The sequence below is a fragment of the Aythya fuligula genome, chromosome 3, assembly GCF_009819795.1.
Source record: "Aythya fuligula isolate bAytFul2 chromosome 3, bAytFul2.pri, whole genome shotgun sequence".
Taxonomy (NCBI): domain Eukaryota; kingdom Metazoa; phylum Chordata; class Aves; order Anseriformes; family Anatidae; genus Aythya; species Aythya fuligula.
Window position 1 is genome coordinate 34,315,644 of NC_045561.1, and position 25,035 is coordinate 34,340,678.

Consider the following 25,035-nt stretch of genomic DNA (forward strand, 5'->3'; position numbering starts at 1 on the left):
TCAGGTAGGTATGTGGATTCTAGGCTGCTCAGGTTCATCTTCCAGTTTGGTTGTGTCTCCTTCTGCCAAGCTTAAGTCCGGCTTGTGCCACTTCAGCTGAAGGAATTTTTCCATCAAGTCAGCTCCCACGTTGAAGACCAGGGCCAGCCAGGCCAAGCCAAAAACAATCCAAATTGCAGTTAGGCTCCTGTATAGTGGGATATAGTGCTTGTTGGGGTTTGTGCCTGAAAAATCCAGGAAACTTCACGTATTAATTTTGACTGCTTTGGACAACATATATAGTCATAACCTCCCCTCCTTTCCCCCACAGATGTGTATGTTTACCAAGTTCATGTGATCTATGCACATTTTTTTATCAATTATTATTATTTTATTTTTATTTTTTTTTTCAAATTTCAGGTTCAGCTTTGAACAGTTGTCACCAAATCTCTGAAATTGAGGCGATATAATAAAAATAGCCACATCTACAGTTATTAGGTCTGAAAAAAAACGAGTGTTCCCAGCTGCTTACAAAATACAAACACTGTCTTGGAGTCACACTGTTGAATCCATATTAGCCAAATTTTACTCAAGGGACACGCAGGGGATCTCATCTGATTTCAGAAGGTATGGTTTACAACCTCAGTGATATAGTGATTTCTTTTTGTAGTGTGACCAGGTAACCAGGGCTCAAAATCACTTGGAGAATATTATATGGGAAATGCAGCCATTTTAAGTAAATGTTTATGAAAATCTTAACCCCTAATTTGGTATTTCCACAAAATGAGCAGTTGGTGCAGCTGATACAGATGCACAACAACACTTCAGCCATTCATTTTGTCTCTGTCATACAGGTCATTGTGAAGTTCCATAGTGTCCATGGTCAGGGTGGGATGGGTTTTTCTCTCCTTTCAGGACATAGTTATGACTTCTAGGGTAAGAGAACTACCCCTTATGAAGTAACTTATCCTTTTTGTTTGTTTGTTGTTATTTTGTTTTTAAATAAGCATACTATATGTACTGTGTTAAGAGCATTTATTCAAATAAGAAGATGGAAAGGTAGCCCCTCACATGTTTCTATTTCTGTGCTTCAGACTACATACCCTGACAAGTGTTTTTTTTTGTTGTTTTGTTTTGTTTGTTTGTTTGTTTTTGTTTTCCATAGCTGTCCCTGTGGTTGTTAGCAATATTATCCATACTGTAAGTACTCAGCATTTTATATCTGACAAGATTTTGTACTGGGAATGGTAGGCACTTGCTGAAACAAATCACTATTAGGAGAGCATGGCTCAAAGGCTTAATATTGACAATGAGATTTCATTTATATTCCACCTGTCACTTGTGGTTCACATTCATACCAGCCTCAACATAGTCACTGTTAAATTTGTTGTTCAGTGGCATACATGAAATAAGTTTAGTGACTCTCAGCTTAGCTGCCAAGAGAAAAATTCCCATGTCATAAATCATCTCATTATAATCAGCTCTCTTTCTCATACCATATTTATAGTGGAATCTATGCTCTCTGTACTTAGGCTTATACTACAGTACCAAATCTCAGCAAAGAACCTCCCAGTGAGGTGAGAATACAGGCAGATAGGTAACATTTACCCATGTTCATCCTTATTATTACCTACTACGTAGTCCCCAAATCCAATGGTGCTTAGGGTGATGAAGGTGAAGTAAAAGCCTTCTCCATAGCTCCAGCCTTCTACGTAACTGAAAACCAGTGGTGGGAACACCAGAAATAGCAAGGTCCCTGTAGTCAGGAAGACAGCCACTGCCAGTGTTTGAACTACCTGAAAGATAAAGGGAAGATGGCAGCTAAATAACACTGAGCATCTGTCTAGAGGAAATTGCTGTTTTGCTCTTAATCACAAACCTGCTCCTGCTGGGAGCAATGTCCAAACAGGGAAGGATAAAGCAATGCTTCTGTGTACTGCAGGCTGACCCTGCTGTTTATCCTGCACATAGATATTGTACCTAACCACAAATCCAAAACAGTCTCAGAATTAGGAAAAAAAAAAAAAAAAAGATTTTTTAAAGCCTTTTGCAATGAGTTTTTAAGTACGCTCAAGTTATATTTTCAGAATTACTATAGCAACCATAGGAATGAAATGCTCACTTTTCATTTCCATTCAAATGGAGATGCTCTTGTAATCACTTGGATCCAGTCTTTTAGGAAAAGCACCAAGTATTGCATAACTCGTGATACAAAGATTGGCAAGAACAAATTAGGATTCTCTTTACTGTGACTGCTTCCAAAGATTTATAAAGTGGCTTGCAAGAGCTCAGCCAAAAATATGTTTGGATGAAATTTGAGTGAAGTCAGTTTGCCTGCTTTTATTTTAAACTTAGAAGCATTCAGAGCAGAACTGTTTTCTGTCAGCACAGGGTAGATCTGTGTCTCTCATTACAAACTGCCTTTTGGGAAATGTGAAGGCCAGCTAAGTTACAGCATATGTGGCTGCACCAGATAGATATGCAGAAAGGTCTGCGGATGGGTTGCGACAGGGGAATGGCCCAATGGTTTGATCTAAGGATTGAGGATCAGAAACTCATGGGTTGCCAGGGAACACAGTCATGGCTCTGGTGAACTTTTGACTAGTGCTGTATAGTCTGATGCAAACTCATTGCAATTGTTTAAAAATGCCCTCAAGGGCATTGAAAACAAGAGCAGGGTTTTCTATGCATGTGTCTATTGTGACATGATGAAAAGCGAAACCACTTTGTTTATAAAACGGAAGATCCAGGTATCCTTTTATTTACTTATTTATTTTTTACCTCATTTTGTATTATCCCACGTATAAGACAGTTTGCTGAGCTGAAACTAGGGAAACTTGGCATGAGGCTACTGGGTGACTTTGACAAATCACTTCTGCATTATGTACCATGTCTCTCCAGCTGTATAATAATCCTGACCTCATTTATGAAGCATTTTGAGAATTACTTATCGACATGTTATAGTTGATTTCTGTTCTCATTTAGTTCATTCCAGAAGTGTGATAGCATTTAACTAGATAATAAAGATCATATAAAACTCTATACTGAAATTCACAATATTACTTTTTACCCTGGCTTTCAAGAGCTTTCTGGTACCAACATATAAGGTAGAGGAAGTAAGTCAGGAATGAGGAAGAATTGATTTTAATTAATTTCCCAAGGCACAATTAAACTGTGGTTAAAAGGAGATGAAAGAATTTCTTGTGAGAGGCTTTTCGTAGTGAAGAAGCAGATAAAGGTCCAAAGTTTTATCTTTAAAAAAAAGCTTTAAAGCATAGGAGTTCTGCCAAAAATGAAGTGATGATTCAGGTGTAGGTGAAAAAATAAAAAAATAAAAAAAAATCACATCCCCCAATTGCCATTAAAAATTTCAGGAAAGATGTAGCTAATAGAGCTATAGTAGCCCAAAAGTTCTTCTGGTGGAAGAGCTACATGTATCTGAGGAACAGGCATACGTTAGTTAGCTAAGGAACTTCTGCTGATATAAATTAACTTCGCATTTGATGATACCTATATAACTTCACCAGAAAATCTTTCCCAGTGTAGGTAGAAACTCTGAAATGTTTCAACATATCTAACATGTCTAGTCTCCCTTTTTGGTATCTAAAGGGGTCAATACATTGAACTTTTACTCAGAAACTTGCATTAACTTTGTTACAACTGATCTTCACATATTTTATGTTATCAGTGTTTCCCTTATTCCAATACATCTGCACTAGTTCAGTGACTCACCAATAAACTATAGCTAAAGAGAAGGACGATTTATTTACATTTCAAAAAAAAAAAAAAAAAAAAAAAAGGAAGGAAGTGCTAAATTACTGGCACAATCAGGGAAGGTAATTCAGCCAGATTAGCAGGCTAATAAAAATAGTTTGTCTTTGCACAATGCAGGCCTAGATTCTGAGATAGATACCAGCATAGGCTAGATAATAACAGCTTGATTCAGCAATGCATGTATGTGGATGTTTTCTGCTAAAGTCACCACAAATTAAAGACCCGGCTCAAAATTGAGGCCACGCTTGCTTAACAGTTTTGCTGAATCAGGGTCTAAAAAGGCAAATCTGGAGTCTCTCAGGCAAAAGCAAATTACTTTAAAGCTATCATATATAAATATAGTATATCAATTTTCTGATATAGAGGGCAGTGTAATTGCTGCAGTTCAAAAAGATGTAAGCACTCTCCAGGAAACCCAGTCTAGCAGCCTTACTACTATCTAAGAAAACAGTTTTTATTAGTTTTGAAACAGTGGAAAAAAAAGATAGATTGATTCATGCTGTACCTGGGCACGGCCTGGCTTTTGTACCCATCTTTCCAGCATCATCAGATGAGCATTGAGGCCTTTCCCCAACTGATTAAGGAAGGCCAGGTTGAGCGGAACCCCAAATAAGGCATAAAACACACAGAAGACTTGTCCAGCCACAGTGCTGGGGGACCGGTTACCATAACCTGGAACAAAAAAAGAAAACAGCTATATCAGAAGACTTCACAGAAAGGCTGCAGGCCATCATGGCAATTTCCTAGGCTTGGAAGCTTGCTTCTATTAAGCTTCAGGGACATGGAGGCCTGTGATTTTCCACAATGAAATCTGCCTACAAATTGCCATAGCTTATGATAGACCCCTGTGCATTCATTACTACTAACAGAACGTTTAACAAGGAAAATACTACTCTTAGCAACTACAGCGACTTTCTTTAAGTCTCTGATTTTGTAGTAAGTGCAACTGAGTGCTTTAAAGCACTCAGGAGGTGTTCTGCATGTACAATATCATATTGCCTGTACCAAAGAGGTACTTGGCTGTTTTTACAGGTGTAATATGTTGGATAAACAAGCATAACAGGTATAATTTAAAACTGGTAAGAAAATATAATCCACAGTAATCAAGTTTGTCTTATAGGTGTATTCTGTCCACCAATTTTATTTTTCTGGGGGTTTTACAGAACAGCTGGAGGAACCCCCAACTTACAAGAGAAAAAGTGTTCCTCACCTATAGTGGTGACAACAGTTCCTGCAAAAAAGAAGGAGTTGCTGAAGTCCCAGTTACTGGGATTTGTAGAGTTTCCTTCTGGGGTGACCCCTTTTTCCCATGCTTCCATGAGGACCTAAGGCAAAAGAGGTTGAAGGAGCAAAGATGAGCAACACATTAGAACAGATCAGGAAAAAAGTCAGGAAAACAAAAAACAAAACAAAACAAAAACAAACAAGCAAACAAACAAAACAACAACAGAGAAGCAAATGCTGCTTTCCGTCTTGAGCAAACAGAGCAATAAATGGTGCAGATAATTGACTAAAATGACCTGAGAGAGGTCTTATGCTGACAGAGTAAAACACTGAAAGGGATCTGGCCAGGAACTTGAACTCTTCTCTTATCACTGGAGATCTGGCCATTGAAGTAGGATTGGTTCCACAACTACTTGAAGGCTGAGGGGAGGGGAATGGAGGGTGTCCCCAGAGTAATCAAACTGGGATTTAAGTGAAGTTATGCCATAAAATATACAGTTTCTCTTCTTTCCTTCGTAGCATAGTCATTGCATTCCAATTTTAAATTTTGGCACATGTAAATTAACGCTTGTACTTGAGGGAAAGGGCATGGGAAGCATGCTCATTTCTGTTTCCAGCAGGTAAGTACTAGTGAGGGTGAATTACTTTTTTGACTATGGCTTCCCAGCCAATTTTCAGTCGATACCAGGCTTCTCCTGATTTGAAGATTAGCTAATGAAATACTCTTTGCCATTTCAGATAGCTCTTACCAGATAATAAAACTACTATGTGCCAAAAAAGATCCAGCTCCTATGTGTCTATCAAGTATCTTACTAGGTGCCTTAGTGAAGAAGGTGTTCCTTTGTTCTCCCTGAGAATACTCTGTATGAAACAGGAGCCTTCTGTTTAGGGGCTGGAGTTTCAAGAATCTCCTTGTTTGTTACATACCAATTTTGAAGTCCAGCTCACAGACTTCATCATTTTGCCAAATGCCTGAAAGACTTGTGAATTCACTCTCTTGCTTCCATGGACTGTTTTATGAAGCAGGACATGAACAGAATTCAACAGCAGCTCCAGCCTTAGATGGTTCCATGAGCATTAGACCAAAGAAGATGTTCTTTCTTGATTCAAATATTGACTACTGACAGAAAGATTGCTTATCTGATGAACATATCTATGACAAGGTAACTGATTTTGCATTGGTTTGGCAATATTAGCTTCTATTATCTGTGCTGGTGGATTAGGCATCCTAAGTTTAATAGCCAATGTTATTCTTCATTAACAAATCCCACAGTATTGTTCAAGTCCATCAGATAGGCCAGCTAGGCATCGTCATATGTGATCTCATGATTGAAGAACCAGGAGAATTTATTTTCAATATGACAAAGAACTGTTCCATTAAAGGCCTGGTTTCAGAATGTGAAGAATTTGACACATTAAATCATCTAGATTTTACCATCTTATTTGATACTTAGAAGGAACACACAGAAACTCCTGAAGTGTGAGTCATTTGAAACGTCTAAAGTGATCACAGGTCAATTCATTCCTGTAAGGAGCACCTCTGTTATATCTATTTCAATGTGCATGTGTTCAGAGGAGCTTCATCCACATCACAAAAGCCATCATAAAACTGTGAGGCAGTATTAAATGTTGAACACTCCAGACACAGTTTGACAAGGCCAGACTTCTTAGTATGACAGTTGCTTTTAAGCACAACTCCAAGAAAAAGAGGGCAGACTGGTGCCAGGGTGGACCATTCCTAAACAAGCACATTGGTGTGGGGCAGTTGTAATGGCTCCTAGCTCCTTTTTGTCTACAACTCAGGTACCGGTTAGGGCTGCAGTGAGAACAGAGAAACTGCTCAATGGTTGATGAGCATTAGCTGTTGCTTTTGGGAGCAGAATTAGCCAGTAAGTAAAAGCAATGTGCTAGAATTCACAGTAACAAGATGAAACCTGCATAGAGCTAGAATGCAGAGAGAGTAAGAGCTGCCACTTCAGCACCTGTCCCCCTCCCAGTGCACACTGGAGCCACTTGCGGTCATAGACCAGGAGTTAGCCCTCTTGGCCAATATTTATACCAGATGCTTTAGGGTTGGAAAAGTACTGTCATAATCAAAACAAGGACTTAAAAGAGGTACCTCCTCACTCAGTGGATCTGCTTTTTGGTTATGCTGTAAGCATGGCATAATTTCCTGACCAAAGTATGATTACCAGAGACATACTAGATTGCAGTGCTTCTATTTGCACTCTCCCGAAGTTCCAGGTTGTTCAGCTTTGGAGCTCCAGCTCAGGGTCACCCCTCAACTAGACAGTTTTAGCCTAGCAAAGCCAATGTAGTTTATGCACATGGAATGGCAAGAATTTGCTTCATGCAAAATTGACTAAAAAGTTAATGAATTATAAGTGGTAAATCTATTACTAGTGGTAATGGATATGGAAATAGAAAACTTGGGTTGATTCTCAGATTCCAGGATTTAGGTTTAAAAAACCTGGAAATAAGGAAGTACAAATTTGTCAGCAGACTGGACTGAATCTAGTGGCTGTCTCTAACCACAATATGAATACTGTCACTTTTTAGGCTGGAATTTCTGACATTATGAACTGGCCTCCTTAATCATATAGATAAAATGTACAGTGAGACAATGGCTTCCCTGCACTAGTTTTAGAGTAAGAAATTTCATTTGAAAAGAATTTTATTCCCTACTATTTGTAAGAGCTGGACTAATTTCTTAACAGGGGTTATAAATGACATATGAGTCATTTATAGGCAGAAGACTATTGAGTACTCTGAAGCTTGGTGCATTGTAGCTGATAATTTGGTGCCCTCAACCGGTTTTGTTTGGAACAGCTGATGTGTGAAATTGTATCTAACTCAGCTGAGAGGCAGCAAAATGTGATTGTCTGAGACCCAGCAGTCTAAGGAAGATCCACGGGAGCCAGAGAGGAGGATCTGGGCATCTATGAACCCCATCTAAGGTTTGTAGGGTACTAGAGATTTAACTAAACCTTTTAACCCTATAAATTATCCCAGTTTGGTTTAGAATGAGATTCAGGGTCTTTTCTACTGTCATTACCACAGGACAAAGGGAAAGGCAGGTAATAGCACTAACTGGTGTAGCTGAGCTGAAAAAAAAGCAGACTTTTTAGGTATGTAAACTCTTGAAAACTCCACTCATTTCCTGGACAAAGCCAAATGTTCCACAAGAAACATGTCAAAGTATTAGTCATCATCAAAGCATTGTCCTTGTAGACAGAGTTCAGGCACCTTCTGTTCCCTTTTTGATCTGAACTTCACTGTGTGCTTACACCCATTTATAGAATATAGGTTTTAATGTTGATCTGAAGCATGTGCGTTGGTGGAAATCCTCTGATTCAAAGTGCAGTCTTGCATCCTGTTCAGTGTTTCTGTCAGCTTTAATGACCTGAGAGAAAGAGTTCAAACCATTTAGGCACCCAGGTCTGTGTCTGGAGAAATTTTGAGCATGAATAAAGTAATAATTCAAGGATTTTTGCCCAGTTCTTACAATACTAGAATGACAGGATTTGTCCATAAGTAATACCATGTGAGGGCTTGTAATTAATCTCCAACCTGTTTTGAGTAATAGATTAAAATGTAATTGAAGATGTCATTAATAGACAACTCATATTGAATAAGAGCTCTTTAGCACTTATTATAAATTATAAATGACACAGATTATGATGGCTGAGCTCATCTTTTGTTTAGAGGCCTGGAAGTGCAGGACTGCCTTTCAAGTGCAATAGATGATTTCTGGTAGAAAAGAAGGGCAGAATCTGTGCAGGTTTGGGCTGAAGTACCTTGGCAGGGCAACCTACTTCTTGTAAGGTTTTTGTCCCCATGCATAATTTCCATGCAGTAATTCCTGTGGGAGCTACAAACCATGAAGCTGAAGGTACTATAAGGTAACATAAAGGTTCATTAGTGGTTTTGCATCTTTTGGATGTTCAAGAATGGATAAAAATAAAGTGGTATGGGAAGGGGCTTGAGAAACCATTGCCTTTCTCTTGTACAGTTAGTCTTCCAATGTCGTGTTTAGCAGATCATGTTTGGCCAAAACAGTATAATTGCTTCTAACAAAAATAATGCTTGAGCCCAAATCATGGGAGTCTGTTCCTCTTACCTGTACGAACTGCTCCAGGGCTTGCCTATCCAAGCATGTGTAGTTCTGCAGGAACTTGAGCTTCTCCAACTGGAACTGGTCCCGAGAGTGAGTCTCTGCCTGCTTCTCCAGCAGCTGGAACACCATAGCACCGAGGAGGAGATAAAAGAGATACCCCAGTACCAGCAGTGGAGTCCAGCTGATCTGCCAGTTGGGTACTGTGAGGAAGGGCATACTTCTGCTTCTGTGAGTCCCTGCTCCTTACTCACTAGGTTACTGTTCCGAGATCTGCACTACCCCAGGCACCCTTAAATCACACACTGGTGTTCCCAGCAACTGTGCTAGAGATTTTTCTAACAGAAAACATGGGTATCATGCCTATACAAAATGAGACTAACAGGTAAATTTTATCCCTCCACATCCTTTCTCTATCCAGAACAAAAGGAGAGCATTTATAGCTTAGTAAGAATGTGAATCATAGTGTTCTCCTCTTACAAAAACAATTTTTATCCAAAGATCTCAATGAAATTAATCAAGCCTGACCCAAACCCTCTGAGATAGGTACTGTTTTGCAGGCTGGGAAGATGAAATAGAACTAGCTTAATGACTTACCCAGGGTCATATGAATGTCCTACGAGTAGACTCTGAAAATCTTCACAAGTAAAGCCTTACTCTAAAGGCTAGACATCTGTACAAGAAAACACTATAAACTCTCTAATTACAACAGACTCCCCAGAACTAAGAAGACTATGGAGCTGAATAAATGGAAAAGTCAATAGCTGCCGTCTGTACCATACAGACATTGCTGGTACCAGTGAAAGCAGCGTGATGAAGCTCACAAACATCCTGAATTCAGCCTGGTCCCAAGACAGAACTTCTCTTTCTTTCTTAATCAGAAAAAGATTGGCCCCTCACTGCCTTGCCTGCTGGTCCTGGACTCTTTGTCAGATGATTCCACACTTCAACATCCCTTAGTCCACACAGTTAGAGAAGGAATCACTCATGCCTGCTGCTTTCAGTCTCTGTATTGTCCTTTTATGTCCAAATGCATAGGGGAGAAGGAGAGCTTCAGGTTAATCGTTAGCTAAAAAAGTATCAGAGACTCACTCCTGGGAGCATCGATGATCATCACACACTGAAAATGAGCAGGACTTGCATATTTTTCTGTAGGAAGACCCTTATGGCTAGAGTCATCCATGCCTGACTGCTTCTGAAAAAAAACTCTCACACAGAGCTAGAAGGCCATGTGGCTAGGGCTGCAATTTTGTTCAACTCTTTCCCATTAAAATCTTCTGGGTACAGATATCCCCTTTGCTTAGTATTCAGAATTGTTCTCCACCTACCTTCAAACAAGAAGTAGTGCTCAGAGAAAAACAATGAAAAATTTTCCTTCATATCTGTATCAGGGAAATCCCTGCTCTTTCCACTTGAACTGTGCTCCTAGCCTGCAGCCAGCCCCCACCCAGAAGAGGATGACTGATTGGCAACAGAAGACCTCTTGGCACTGTGGGAAGCAAAGAGTATTGTGGAAAATTCCAAGAAGAACATCTTGGACTTTGGGACCACTCTGTTGCTGTGACTGGGGGCAGAAAACAATCAATAGAGATGTGCAAAATGCAAGGACGCAGAGCTTTGGTGTTCTAGCATGGATTTTTCAGCTGAACTGACACACGGTAGCTAGAAGTTACAGTTGCATCGATATTGCCAAGCACAACATTATGAACCAAACTGCTCTGATGCAACTGAGATATCCAATTTACTTATCACTGATGGAAGACCTTCTCATAGCCTGTGCTGAGGACAACTGGCAATTTTACATCTGGAGTATCTAGCAATAACTAGATACTGTCTTCCATAATTAAAAGGTACAGCTTGTTGTTCCATGCCTTGTGAAATATTATGGGTAAATGAGCCTGGGATGTTGCACAACTGCCTATAAGACTAGCAGGGCTGTCTCTGGTGAGAGATCCAGATGTTTGTTGTGTTACAGTTTGAAAGACCTACTTCTGCCAGTCCAAGAGAATGCTAGCCTACTGGTTTTCTGGAATGGATGCAAACATATGCATGTAGCTGGGCTGAGACAGATTCCCACAGTTGAAGTAGATTTCGCAATTAAAGGTATTAAACTATTCAGTTATTAATGATCAAATAAAGCACTGAACCTTTTTTATGTCCCCTTCTGCTCTATTCAGTTCAGTCCAATAAAGCATTCTAGCTGCCACACTTAGAAGTCTAAATTATTATGCCTTAATAAAAAAGTCTACCTAGACTTAGTTTTATGATCTTAATTTTCTGAAAGCTTTGGAAATTAAGTCACTAAAATTTTCAAATTTTGCTTACTGCTAATTACAGAAGTTTAGATATTCCTACTTGAAGTATCTCAACATTAGCAGTGTTGGACAAATGAAATGATTTCTAATAAGCTTTCAGAGGGGGTGTTCTCATCTTTACCATGACTATTTGAAAAGCACTTAAAAAAATAAGAATCAATTAATGGGAAATAAACAGCTGGAGAGAACTTGAAAGACACATGGAATATGTGATAAGATGTGTCCTGGAGATGATGTAGAAAGCTCTGCTTCTGCAGACAGAAGCAAAAAATAAAAATAAAAAATCAATTACATGTGCACTAGAAACTGAAGAGTAAATATACAGTTAGGGATGAACAACTTCATAGCTGAATGACCATACAGATAAGTGCAAGCACAAAATCATGAGCACATGTTTAAGAAAGTATTTTCACAAACTTGCACGGTTCCAAAGAGGTAAAAAGAATAGAATAGCATGTTCTGAAAATGTGAAAAGTAACACTCTGTAAGGCACTGATGTTGCCATATTTATTCCTACTGAAAAGCTAAAGAAATATGTACCTGTAGATTTCAAGTTATGGAAATCATCAATATTCTGTCTGCAAAAAATTTTTTTTTTTTTCTTTCTTCCTAATTTTAGCTTACCACATTGGAATAAAACGAGATTCTGTGCAATAGCCCAGAAGTTATGTCTTGTTGCAGGTAAAAAGAAACTCAAATATATAAAATTGGAATTAAAGAGAAAACTCAGTTTCTGAGTGAGTTCTAAATCCAGAAGAGAGAGCTCAGCATGCCTTACCACATTGGAAATGAAATTTGGCTTCCAGGTAGAAAGACTAATAAACACTATAACAAAGTAATAGTATTAGCAGATCCCTATTGATGATGGGATGGAAAAGCACTGTACCTAATCTAATTTCTCTTATGGTTCTATAATAGTCTTCTGATTAAAAATAAGTAAAAACTAAGTCCGCAAACTTTAGAAAAAAAAATCATGACAGAAAAAAAAATGTTCTTGACTGTAGCTAAACTTGGAAGTTGACTGTTACTCAAAGGTCCTACTGTTCCAGCGCTCCCTGCCGATGCTAAGCACAAGAGTGCATTTAGTCTCAAAGCTACGGAATGAATTCTCACAAAAAGTATTTTGAATCCAGATCTGAATGTGACCTCCTTGATTAGTCCTTCAGTTTTCTTATCTTCCTCCCTCAATGCTATTGTAATAGATGACTGTCTCTGTAGGATCTGACTTTCCCCAGAGAAAATCCGAGCCCTCTGGAAAGGACAGGTACCAAAATGACGCCCTGGTCTACAGTCAAGGTCATGAATGACCTTATATATATCACATGGAGCAAATCAAAGGATTCAGAGTTCTCTGATTACTTGACCTATTGTTGTTACAGTCCCTAACAATTCTTAAACACGTACAGATAATAAATAAAATTAGGCCTAAAATAAAAGACATAGTTTCCTCACTCTATGTTTCAAAATCCAGAAAAAAATGCCGTTGTGATCAATAGGAGAATAATTTACATAGATACAAATAAGCTTTTCTAAAATAATCAATTCAGTGTTTGAAAGATACCTTGGTTGATTCTGTTATTATCAAAAATCTGATGAAGGATGACTTTAGGACTAGTTTTCCTGGAAGAAGCTTCTCTGAACAGAACTAGATGACAAACTGGATGCAAAGATCCAGGGACCCATTCTTCTTCAGATTATGCATTACAGCTTGAACAACTCATACATGGAAATACTGAATTGTTTTGAATTAGCCTTGCTCCTTGAATGATTTATGACAAGTGTTAAGGAAGTTATTTAGAACCATGTTCAATATAAATAGCAGTAATTTAGTGCATTTCTTCAGGCATGTCACTGCCATCTGGCAAGTTTCTGCTTCTGATTTTGTTCCCACTCCAAATTTAAGCCAGCAATTTTGACTTACTGATTTACATTCACATAGGTGAAAACGTGGAGCATTTTCAGATAAAGGTTGCCTTATTGGTGAGGTTTCAAAGCAAACATTACAGGAAGTGAAACAGAAAATAATATCAGAAGATCATTTAACATTGATTTAAACAACAATAAAAGTGATTACTATGAAATAACCTAAAAATAGAAGTACAATTATTGTGGTTATTAACAATGAACTTTGAAAAGACAAACAAATTCTGTACAGAGCTACTAAAAAAGCTATATCTAGCAAGGCATTCCCAGATTTTCATCTTATTGACATCATTTCACCAGATTGATATTTGGTACAGGTTGCATTTACAAGATCTTAACACTTAATTCTGATGAAGTGCTCTGAATTTATACTACTAACATAAAACACTTGCATCTTATAATTTATCAAACCAATAAACCCTCTCCATGGGAAGATATTACAATATATACTTACCCTGTTAATGTGTGTGAACCTCACTATTCCACTTCAAAGCCTCTTTCATAACAAATACAGAAGTGAAAACAGGAGATTGAATTGGGTGTGTCCATCTTCCAAGCAAAATAAACTCAACATAAGGTTATGTCATTTTCTCAAAGCTGGTGAGCTCAAGGGTTTCACTAACATGGCACCTGGCTGGGCATATATTCCTGGCAGATTCAGCATGAATGAGAGCAGGCCCTTTAGCCTTCATTATAAATCTACATCATAACCTGTCCCTCCCAGAAACTATGTTGTTGTAGGAGATGTCAGTGGATGTCTATCTTCTCCTATAATAAACCATATGGAAAGATTGAAATTGCCCTGAAATGAGAAATGAGATGAACCACAATGTCTGGCATTAATTAATCCTGGAAGTATCTGTATGACATCCAGCACTGTACCACTACTGCCCCGAGATATTTCCACAAACAAGACTGGTTGGAGACAATATGTTGTATTTACCGTATAAACATTTAAACAACCAGCAACTAGATATCACTGTGAATAGACAGGAGTCAGCCATGTATGAGTATCTCTATACTTTGTGACTTTCTTGAAGCAATGAATTCTTTCATGAAGAGAAAAGGACAAAAAGGACTTGTAGGGGAACCCAGTTGCCTTCTGACAGCTATAAGGCCATCAAGAAGATGGAGCCAGACTTCTCACAGCATGGCATAATGGGAGGCAGAGAGACAACAGCCATTACTTTAAATAATACAAGTTCAGCCTGGACATAAGGATTTATTTTATTTTATTTTATTTTATTTTATTTTATTTTATTTATTTATTTATTGTGGTGAGGTCAAGCATTGAAATAGATTGCTTAGAAAGGTTGTGCAGTGTCCATCCTTGGAGGTTTTCAAGTTCAGAATGAACAAAGCCTTCAAAAGATTAGTTTGCTGTCATAGCTGATGATGCTTTTAGCAAGATATGAGATTAAAGACCTTGTGATTTCCCTTCCAACCTGAATCTTCTTATGGACCTAAAAGATAACCTTTGCAGAGTAGAAGGTAGAAGTTTTTTTTTTTTTAAATGTATGCTTTATTTCTTAAGACTATTACGTCTGAATCAACAAACTTTTCTTTCCACAGGATACCATGAAAATATACAAAAGAAGCAATAAAAGGTTTCTGCATTTGTATTTATTTATATTATTTTCTATTATTATGTTTTCTATTTTGGATGCATTCTTGCTGAAGCTCTTATTTTATATTTACGTATATAGTCTTAATCTCAGAGCAAAATCAGGCATTGCAATCTCTCTGCAAATCAGGCATGACTTTGCTGATAGTGATTAAATTTCATATTGATTTTAAAATGTTGTAAAAAAACCCACTACCAAACAAAGAAATGCAGGTGAGAAAACATGTTAGGTGTGGCAAACTGAGAACAAAAGACTGTATATGTAATAATCAAGAAACAGCAGTGTAACATTGGTCATATGAGGATAATACTGAGATCATTCTCTTAACCAGTTACTGAAAGCTCTTGGAAATGCTTCAATGTCAAACTAAATGAGCTGTTGTACCAGTAACACTCTTTTGGCCACCTCCAAATAAATTCACTGTAATGGAGATTTTACTGAAATGGGGAAAAGACAGCTACTTCGCCCAGCAATGGTTTGGGACCTCTGGTTGGTTCTTCTTTATTTTGTTGGGGTAGATGGAGGCAGGATGGTGGTCCTTAATGAAGCTATATGAAAATGAATTCAGTACATATATAATGGAACGTGTATATATAATAGAATGACCTGTGAAGCAGAAAAATAAAGACAAAGTTCCTGGCAGAATTTGGGCAGTATAATAAAATCTCCAGCAAAGCAGACATATGAAACTGGAAGATCAAATCCTCAACTCTCTCTTCTTTTCTCAAAGCAACAGTAGATCTGACTTTCATCTCACCTTGTACATCGTACAGGCTGCATAAAGTTTACCAATTTATGTGGTAGCTGTGCTTATTTTTACAGAAAATTGAAATGCAGAAAAAAGTATAACTTCAGCATTTCTTTATTGATTTCATCTTAGTTGTTAATTTGATGGATATCTTCTGTAGGTTTGAACACCTCAATTCATGATGTACTTCTTAGTAACTGAATTTGCCACTGAATTCAGTGTCAGCAACTTGAGGACATACACCTTTAAGATTGATATGAGACTTCTGCCAGCATACTGTTGTGTTTTTATATGATCAAGGTAACCCCTTCCAAATGGGTGACTGTAAGCTTATTGATAGCATGAAAAACATCAGTTTCAATCTGAAAGTATGTATATCTCAGAAAAATTGACTCTGTTTTGCATTGCATCTTTGGACTTGTTTTGGCCTGAAGAGTAAAATAAGTTATTGCATAACCAGGTATTATGTGATAAAGTAATATTGAGTCAATAGTGAAGTTATGTTGTATACAATATATAAATGAACTTAGATTTTCACATCTTATCTCATTATGTTTTATTTGTACAACTATTTATTTGTACAATTTTTTATGTACAATTATTTGTTCATTTTTGCTAAAAACCCATCAAGTATCACTGTTTAGTCTGAAATCTAGATATTTTAAGAAGGTTTATATTATGAATAACATTTAGTGTATTAAAATGGAAGAAAACCATTTTGGAAATTTTAAAATGTAGAATTTATTTCCAATAAAAATGAATTTTCATATTAAAGTACAATATCGGTATTTTAATATAAGTATTTTAATAATCTGATGTGAAAATTATTATTTATTGGGGAAAAAAATAAAAATCAGAAGAAGGTCCCAAAGGAATTTTGTAGGATTTTGTTACTACTATTTTTGCAGACATCTCTAGATGCCAACTAGATGTAAGCAACAAAGCTTTATGCAAATCCAGAGAGAAAACAGATCAATTTCACCTGAATTTTTTCTCAAGTTTCCAGTACACAAAGGAGAAAAATATCAATCCATCTGCAACAATAAAAGTTCTCCAGACTAAAGATGTAATGTTCTTATTAGATAATTTTAACTTTTAGAAAGCATTAACATATTAGATAATTTTAGTATTTAGAAAACTGATAATAAATTCCCAATAAACAGAAATATTCAGCAAACTCATGATCAGTTTTTTTAGTTTTGCTTAATTTTAATGCAAGCTGAAGATACTGAGTGCAAATTTTCTAATATAATTCCCTTGAGAAATGGATTTCACTGTCAAATATAAGTCACTCCTACTCACTTTCTTACCAGTTAAATCTGTACATCCAAAGTAGTCATTTGTACATGTTTCTAAACTGAAAAGGAAGGTAAATAATAAAGGTCTAACAGATTCTAAAAGGAAATTGTGGACTGCAACAAGAACTTCATTTGTTCCCCAAGCCTGAAAGGAGATAAAGAATACTTTAGATTATATCACAGGATGTGTTATCAGTTTTAAAAAGAACTTCACAAAAGCAAAACAAAAGAAAGGAAAAATAAGGTATTTAAAAACTTTTTAAGTTTTAAACTTTTAAAACTTTTAAAGCAAAATAAAACAAAACAAACAACAACAAAAAACAAAACCATCTACTCTTCTGCATTTTCATTTCTCTACTTCAAGACAGAACAAGGCAAAAAAAAAATCATATATTTTCAGAGTACTCCTTTCTAAAAAACTTTCCAATTTTGTTGTTACAATGCTTTGCCAATCTCAGCAAGCCCCTGTGAATGTACCTGCTTTCATCTCTGGTTAGAAAACAAATGGTAACAAACTACAAACTGAGCTAATCTTCCCGGAGACCTCTCATTATCTCCTTTACATTACTGTCACTAAGGATATTGAGCATTCCCATGCTTTCTGTTTGTGAAACGTATTTTCAACTCCATTGGCTTCTGCACACATTTATTCTCTTTTATTTATTTCTTTTTTCAGCTAATGCAAAGTGGGGCCCTCAGTTTGCTTCTAAGATACTGATGTAACTGTTTGTAAGAGTCAGGATCAATAAAGGAAGAGCAAAGGAAAGAGCAATATGTCAACATTTTTTAGACCTAGTGGACTTTGGTTTGGCTGAATTTATGCCTTCTCACTTTGTTTCCTACATGGCACTCTGTGTAATAATCATGCAAGGAGTACATACATTTGCATGTTAATGCAGAAATTCTTATTGAACAGCTCAGCTGCAGAGAGTTGGACTAGGAGTCAGCACACAGCTTCTGTACAAAGCTGTCTGACTGAACTTAGTGGCTCTGGCACAATGATTTCTTTCTGTTTTATCTTGTAGATGTTTGAGGTTTATTGAGGAAAAGTTCTGTTTGAGATAAATAATACTTCCCCCCCCCTCCCCCCCCACTGTATTCACTCTTCTTCTACTCTTCCTCCCTACTTATCTGTACTTTACCTCTTATATATATATATTATAAACAAAACCAAGTCTCCATCCCCACCTCACCAGGGAAAAAAAAAAAAAAAAAGTACAACCCTTAAGTTCTCATTTGTTTTTGATGCAACTATTATTGGAAATTTCTTGTTGTACACAACCCTAAAAAAGTTATTGTTACTCTCTTCTCCTTTTAGTCTAGGAGTCTAGAAACAGGTCAAGGAAGAGTGAAGTGATGACAGACAGAAAGAATAGCCAAGAAGAGCCAGTTAAGCAGTATTTGAGCAAGCTCAGAAGCTTGCTTGAGATGAAGCAATAAGTCTTGTAGTTATATACACCCCATGTGAAAGTTTTGTCCCTTTAACTTCATGGAAGATCAGAGGAGAAAGTGGTGAGCAGTCTGAAACCTTGGGGACTCTACCCGGTCATGTCCTTTACTCCATACATTGTGCCAAGCTGTGCACATGGCAAAAGGGAATATGTACCACTATTAGAGATGTGGGAGTAGTGGAGGCAGTCACTTAGACCATTTTCGTATACCAGTTAGAAAAGCTACCTCAGAACTTCATAAATATCCTCAGGTTCCATCATGGTGCTGAACAGCAAAGTACTGCCTTAGCAGTCCTGGTCCCTTCATCTTGCTACATCAAAATTAACAAACTTTTTGATCAATGGCTCGTGCTCCATCTTTCAGATCTGGGAAGTCATCCTTTCAGTCCAGGAAAAGAAGCCTTTAATCTGCCAGATTGACTCCAAATCCTTCTCAGAACTTGCTGCTGAGCTGTTTCATATCTATGACACATCAGGTTCCCAAGCGTTTGTAATATGCAGGTCATATTTATGAATCCTCTTTACTCTTTCCCCCCCCTGCTTAGTGACTGGTTGAGCCATTCAGCTCTGCACTACCAGGATTGTCAGAATAAGCACTGTGCAAATGCTACTCCATTAATTGTTATCTACTTAGGCCAGGATGTAGCCCATCTTGTCTAAATGAACTTCTGAAGGATTTTAAAAGTGTTGACCCTCCTTTGTTCTGCAAGAATACTATTCATGACTTCAGGCCAGATAGTTGTCAATGTTGATAATGCCTAGTCCCTTCTGAAACTGATGTATGATGTTAGGTAATAGCCTGTGGCTGAAAAGCAAGCAGGATGGAAAAGGCATTTGAGAGAGATGTTCCTGATATGGTATGATTTAGGAGATAGATGATCACAGGACAAGATGTGCTTGATAGATTGCTGTATACAAAATGGATCAGATCTGGATGCTCTAAAGGCCTGAAATGTTTGTTGTAAGACACTTATCTCTAACCTACTTCTGGTGAGCTGCCTATAAATTCAACTTAATTTCATTTGCAGAAGAAACTTGACAACAGCTTTTCTAAATAAAGACAAAAGGGAACCCAAAGCCTAAGTGTGTTAAGTGTTTGCTTTGGATGAGTGTAAGGGGGCTGTTTTTTCAGCCACTGTGAGTTTACCTGACAGTTTTACCTGATAAGCAGTGTGATAACAAAACCCCACTTTGTGACAGTGCTAACACCATCTGCCAGGTGCTGATAGCTTGCTGAATAATGCTGTCATCAGCGCTCAAGTGCTGATGGAAAGTTATTGCTTCACTAGCCACTACTGCTTTAATCTTCTAATTGGTTGCTGCAAATAAAAACTATCATTCAAAAAAAAAAATAATCACAGATTGCTTTTCTTTATAATAATGAATTCCTTTCAGGCAACCTTGCAGCACCACTATTGTGTATTTAATGCTTTCTGCTTCCTGCCAGTTTTACTAATCATACTGTAGAGTGAGCTGACTTTATTGCATACCTATGATTTCTCTCAGTAACTGATTTGATGACAAATATCCATAGAAAATTTTATTAGACCTTGATATAATGAAATATCCTTTAATAATATACTCTGTTAGACACAGCGGGCTAGTCTGCTTGATGAAGTAGTGTGCAATGTAATCATCTGCATAATCTTTATTTATTGTTAATTATTACAGCTAAATTAGTACGAGCTGAAAACCAGGCCAGATAGTAAACAAAGATTTGGAGGCATTTAAATTATTGAGAAACCACATTCAAGTACATTTTCAAGTGTAAATAAATACACCGTGCTGGCAGAACAGACACGCATGATGGTGGTTGGTTAAAACAGCCAGCCTTCATAGTTTTAGGTTGCAGCATTGAGCTACTAAAATAAATACATGTGAAGAACCTCAAGGGTTTAGAATGGTTGAGAATGTAATGTAATATGACTTAAGCCAGAATCAGTTCTCACTTGTGTCAGTGTAAATGTTGGACTAAAGCTATTTTGGCTTTAAAATGCTCTACTGGAGATTTTTGTTTGGCCTCCTATTTTATTATTATTATTATTATTATTATTATTATTATTATTATTATTATTATTATTATTGGCAGGATTTACCTTTCTTTTGCAGGATGTTCTGTCTTGCTTTAATAAAAGCTAGGATGTCAGCATCAATCTGGCTGTCTCCAGTTAGAGGAATAGGTGTATTTGAACTTGGTGAGGTCCTGAAATGAGAAAGAGTATTTGTGGTTTCAACTGAGTAAGGTTATTTTTCTGTTGCTTTATCTCTCTTCTTCAACATGGAGGACTTCGTTTTCCAACTAGAGATGTATAGATGTTAGAGAAGGCATGGTTCAAAGTAAAATCAAGCTCAGGACACCTAAACACTCTTATGTAGTCTCCTAATAGCTTAAAGTTAATAGCTTTTTAATTTGTTAGGGCTACATGCTGATTGGTTATAAAACATCTCACAAAGGATTAAAAATATTTTACTGCTGCGTCAAAGACTTATCACCAAGTGGAAAGGCCTTGCATAGTGAGTTCACCAAAGAAATGATACAACATGCCATATGTTTGTTTGTTTCAGGAAAAAAAAAAGGCAGCTATTTGTTTGAACAGATAATGAGTATCTTTGCCTACTGTAAGGGAATTAAGTTTTCATACATATATGCCAGTAAACAAGCACATGATATTCATGACATTTGCTGACAGAGGCAACTTCTTTGTGCTGTTAAGTCTCTGTTCCTGACCAAGTCCTTGTATCTATGCAGTTAAATCACTGACTCACATCTGCTTTTGAACAGACCCTCTGGTGGTATAAGATGATGTAGTACAAGGGAGCTATTTTAATCAGCTAAGAATTTGGCCTGGTGTCTTTAGCCTTGCATAAACATCAATGTTAGAATCAGAAATATAGTGATAAAAACTACAATATGAAAGCACAAGTGGAATTAAATGGAGAAAAAATATTTTCACATATCCCAACTTTCTAATTATAGTTACTTCTGATGTTTCTTACTGTCTATTGCAGAAAAAAGTAATTGTGCCTAGCACAAAACAGAAGTCTGACATCCTTGTCTTTGTGCTACTAATTAAGTCCTCAATCACTGAATTTGTGAACCAAAATGGAAAAAAAATGCAGAAATAATCAATGAGCTCAATAAAATATCTCTTATGTAATGTACAAGGAGAACTCAAAATACCAGCAAAGGAGCAATAATACATAAATAAAAAATATACAATGTATTTGAGAAAATGAGAAAATGCTGTCTAAATTCCATTTTAACTTTTTTTTTTTTTTTTTTTTTTTTTTTTTAAAGCATAAATGCAATTTTAAAATGTTATATTTTGGGGGGGATGAAATCTTCCATTTTTTTTCTATTATTTTGGAAAATGAATGAAAAAAAAACAACACCTTGTTATTTGTTCTTACTTGTCCAGTTGGAAAAATAGTAACTTATCCATATTTTTCCTAAGGGCATTAATAGAACTGTTGAGCACAATGAGAAAGTAACTTCTGGAAGTATACTGATTTGGTATGATGTTTTGGTGGGAGGATAGAACATGGAAATGAGCATATTAGAAAAAACTAACAGCTGTTAAAGGAAAAAAAAAAAAAGAGAGAGAGAGAGAGAGAGAGTAGTTTCCACTTAACTGCTAAGCGATTTTTCACAAAGCGGTATGTCTTCTGAAAAATCATGACATGTAACTTTTGCCAAGCCTGACACACCCAGGCTGCTGCTATGATTTTATTATACTAGAATAATTTGTAGGAGGAAAACTCAAAATGTTTTAAGGACACACAGGAAAACTTACCTAAAATTTTACAAAACTGTCAAAATGACAAAATCACAAGAATGAAAATTTTCTACACAGACCTTGCATTCTGTGATACTCTCTTTCAAATGTTTATATTTACTCTTTCAGTCTCTTTCTCTTGCAGAAGAAACAGTCATGAGGATTTATGATCTCAAGGGGATGAATACCTCACGCCAAAAAGAACCCATTTCTTTCCTATTGATAATGCATCTACGTGTGTAAAGCTATGGGACAGCTTGTGTTGTTTTGGAAGTTTAAGGAAAACCTGCTATTTCCACCTTTTTGTGTGTGTGTGGTTTAAAGAGACTGTTTTTATAGAGACGGATAGAGGCTTATCCAGGTGTTGTACTACTGGTTTGCATTTTCCTCTGAATAACCCTTCTTACCTTGTTTTTGAAGTTGAACTATTAAAATTATTTGAATTGTTTTTCCCAGATGTATCCTCATTAGAGCTGGCTCTTGTGGTCTCTGAAAAGCTAGAATGGGAGCAGAAATGAAGGTAGAATATAAGCCCTGTAGAGGAAATGTTAGTACACGTTAAGTAACCACAAAGAAAAGTGTTTTCGAAGTCTTTTTTTTTTTTTTTTTTTTTTTTTTTTTTTCCCTATATTTTTTGTCTATATAAAACACTTGTTTACTGGAAGAAAGAGTGCTTTTGGTTGAAGCCATGTGATGATTAGGTTTATGTAGGGAATGTGACTACTAAGGAAGGATACACAAATTCATAAAGATTATGCTTTTAGTATTTGCTTTCTAAGCAGGGCTTGTAAAGCACTTTGATGTGCCTGATGGAGATACAGTTTGTAGAGGTATATTTAGTTCTTAAACTGACTATTAGCCAAGTGAGGCTCATTTTCCATTCTTTCTTTAGTCAGGCAAAACTATTACTGAAATCTGGATACTGGATAAAAACCCAGTGAGGACTTGTTGATGATAGCCAAATGTATTGCAAACGGCTGTTGTGCATTCCTGTCCCTGCAGATACCATTATCAAGGAATCTCTCGACTAGGAAGGAAGATTTCTGCTATGGGATTTCTAGGGACACTTCTCTCTCTGGGTGTTTGTGAACACTGTTATATCTGGTGACAATCTTATGAGAGTAGAAACAGAATTACTCAGTTTTAGGATTTTTCCAGTAGATGGCAGGATTGTCAAGTTCTTGCTTTTCAAATTCTGCAGTAGTTTGTTCATTGTTGGCGGATGAATTGATATTTCTGGCACAGAACTTGAAAAAGGAAAGAAATTTATTACTAAAATTTTACTGTATTACACTGTGCCAGGTTCAGTTTTGCAGACGATATTGTGCCCAAGAGTATAAGTCATTTTCAAATGAACAGCTTTAGGTTTAGTGAATGTTTCTCTTTAACTCCTCAAGTCCCATACCATTCGCACCTGCCTAAGTGGATTAAATAACATCAAGACTCAGTCTAATTCAAGTAAAGCAATATCATATTTAATGTTAATAACATTCCAGACTTTATTATGCCTACATATTACAAGAGCTAGGAAGGATGTGTGATGTTACTACCTACTATGCGGTTTAACAATATCTGGGAACTCCAGATTGTAGTTCTGCTTTAGGATTTCCTGATTTTTTTTTTTTTCCACCAATTTGGCAGTTCTTAAAAATGAAGCGATCTAGGTGCTTAAATTCCATTTTCTATAAAGGCTCTGTGTCTGTGCTCTGAGATACCTATGTATGATGCTTTAATATATCTTAACACATCATCTTTGTCAGGGATTGTAGAGTTAGAACAAGGAGTAATGACTTTTATCTGAAAGAGGGTAGGTTTAGATTAGATATAAGGAGGAAATTTTTTACTCTGAGGGAGGTTAGGCACTGGAACATGTTGTCAGGAGAAACCATGGATATCTCATCCCTGGAAGTGTTCAAGGCCAAGTTAGATTGGGAGGTGTCCCTGCCCATGGCAGAAGGGTTGGAAGTAGATGATCTTTAAGTTCTCTTCCAAACCAAACCATTCTGTGATTCTATGATCTGAACCATAGCAACCATCCATGATTGTGTTCTTTGCGTGCAACAAATATAACGTGTAATGTGACTTAGTGTGATTCTTTGCTTTTTATTTGCCATGAACTGAATGTGTAAGTTTATAAATACCGTGATACGTCAGCTGATGTAAGTAATTTTTATGTTGCAGTAATTTATATGTCTGAACTCATGTCTCATTCAATGAATTCATTGAGTTTCAATGAAAATTCTTCTCCAAAATTGTTAAATCACTTTTTAAAATGGTATATTAAAAAAAAAAAACAAAAAAAACATTACAAGTCTGACAAGGTTTAACCTCTAAGGATCTCACTTTCTTTCAGTTGGACTCCTGGACCAGGACAATATGCCAAAACTTGCTTTAAAGAGCTCTGGGAGAACGAGGCACCCAAGGAAGCTGATATGTAAAATCTAAACTAAATATTTTTATATATATATGTATAAAAAATTAGATTGATTGAGGTGATGCCCAGAACCAGGAAATTAATATTACTGTGTTCAGAGATGGTCCTGTCCAGGGAGTGGTTACAGCCAGACATTTGTCTGTGGGATCCAAACTCTTATCCTGAAAGTTAAGGAAGCTTTTTAATGACTTGAGATGTTGCTTCCACATAAGAGGTTAATGGTAAGAGTATTAATCTAACAAATGAGTCTTTCAGTTTGGCAGAACTCAAAGTCTTTCTTACATACCATAGTGATTGCTCTAAGCATTAGGTTAGAGGGATGGTCTGTATGGGGATAATCTGCATCCTTCATTCTGAAGCTGTGGTAATTTTTC

At 36.8% G+C, this 25,035-nt stretch overlaps 2 protein-coding genes across 5 annotated transcripts in view; both read right to left on the reverse strand.

Moving 5' to 3' along the window:
• LOC116487752 (potassium channel subfamily K member 16-like) lies at positions 1 to 9,310 on the reverse strand. The gene is made up of 5 exons (XM_032184903.1): positions 9,098 to 9,310; positions 4,964 to 5,078; positions 4,259 to 4,425; positions 1,610 to 1,775; positions 1 to 224 (listed from the first exon to the last, which is right to left on the reverse strand). The coding sequence occupies exons 1-5, from the start codon at positions 9,308 to 9,310 to the stop codon at positions 1 to 3; spliced, it is 885 nt and encodes a 294-aa protein (XP_032040794.1).
• Positions 9,311 to 16,932: 7,622 nt separating this feature from the next.
• Positions 16,933 to 25,035, reverse strand: part of KIF6 (kinesin family member 6) — a 174,559-nt gene continuing 166,456 nt past the window's right edge. For all 4 annotated transcript variants that reach the window (XM_032183487.1, XM_032183488.1, XM_032183486.1 and 1 more), the window contains 3 exons: positions 22,635 to 22,724; positions 20,548 to 20,654; positions 16,933 to 17,145 (listed from right to left, as the gene is read on the reverse strand). In XM_032183487.1, the coding sequence (XP_032039378.1) occupies positions 17,129 to 17,145; positions 20,548 to 20,654; positions 22,635 to 22,724 (214 nt within the window). In that variant the 3' untranslated portion in view covers positions 16,933 to 17,128. The remainder of the gene's footprint in view (positions 17,146 to 20,547; positions 20,655 to 22,634; positions 22,725 to 25,035) is intronic.

Bases quoted from the DNA above. Each gene is read 5' to 3' on its own strand.
- LOC116487752 (XM_032184903.1), bottom strand. From the start codon at position 9,310: ATGCCCTTCCTCACAGTACCCAACTGGCAGATCAGCTGGACTCCACTG. The intron at 4,426-4,963 runs GTGAGGAACACT...TTTTTGTTCCAG, and splicing joins AACTGTTGTCACCACTATAG to GTTATGGTAACCGGTCCCCC. The intron at 1,776-4,258 runs GTACAGCATGAA...TTTATCTTTCAG, and splicing joins AAAAGCCAGGCCGTGCCCAG to GTAGTTCAAACACTGGCAGT.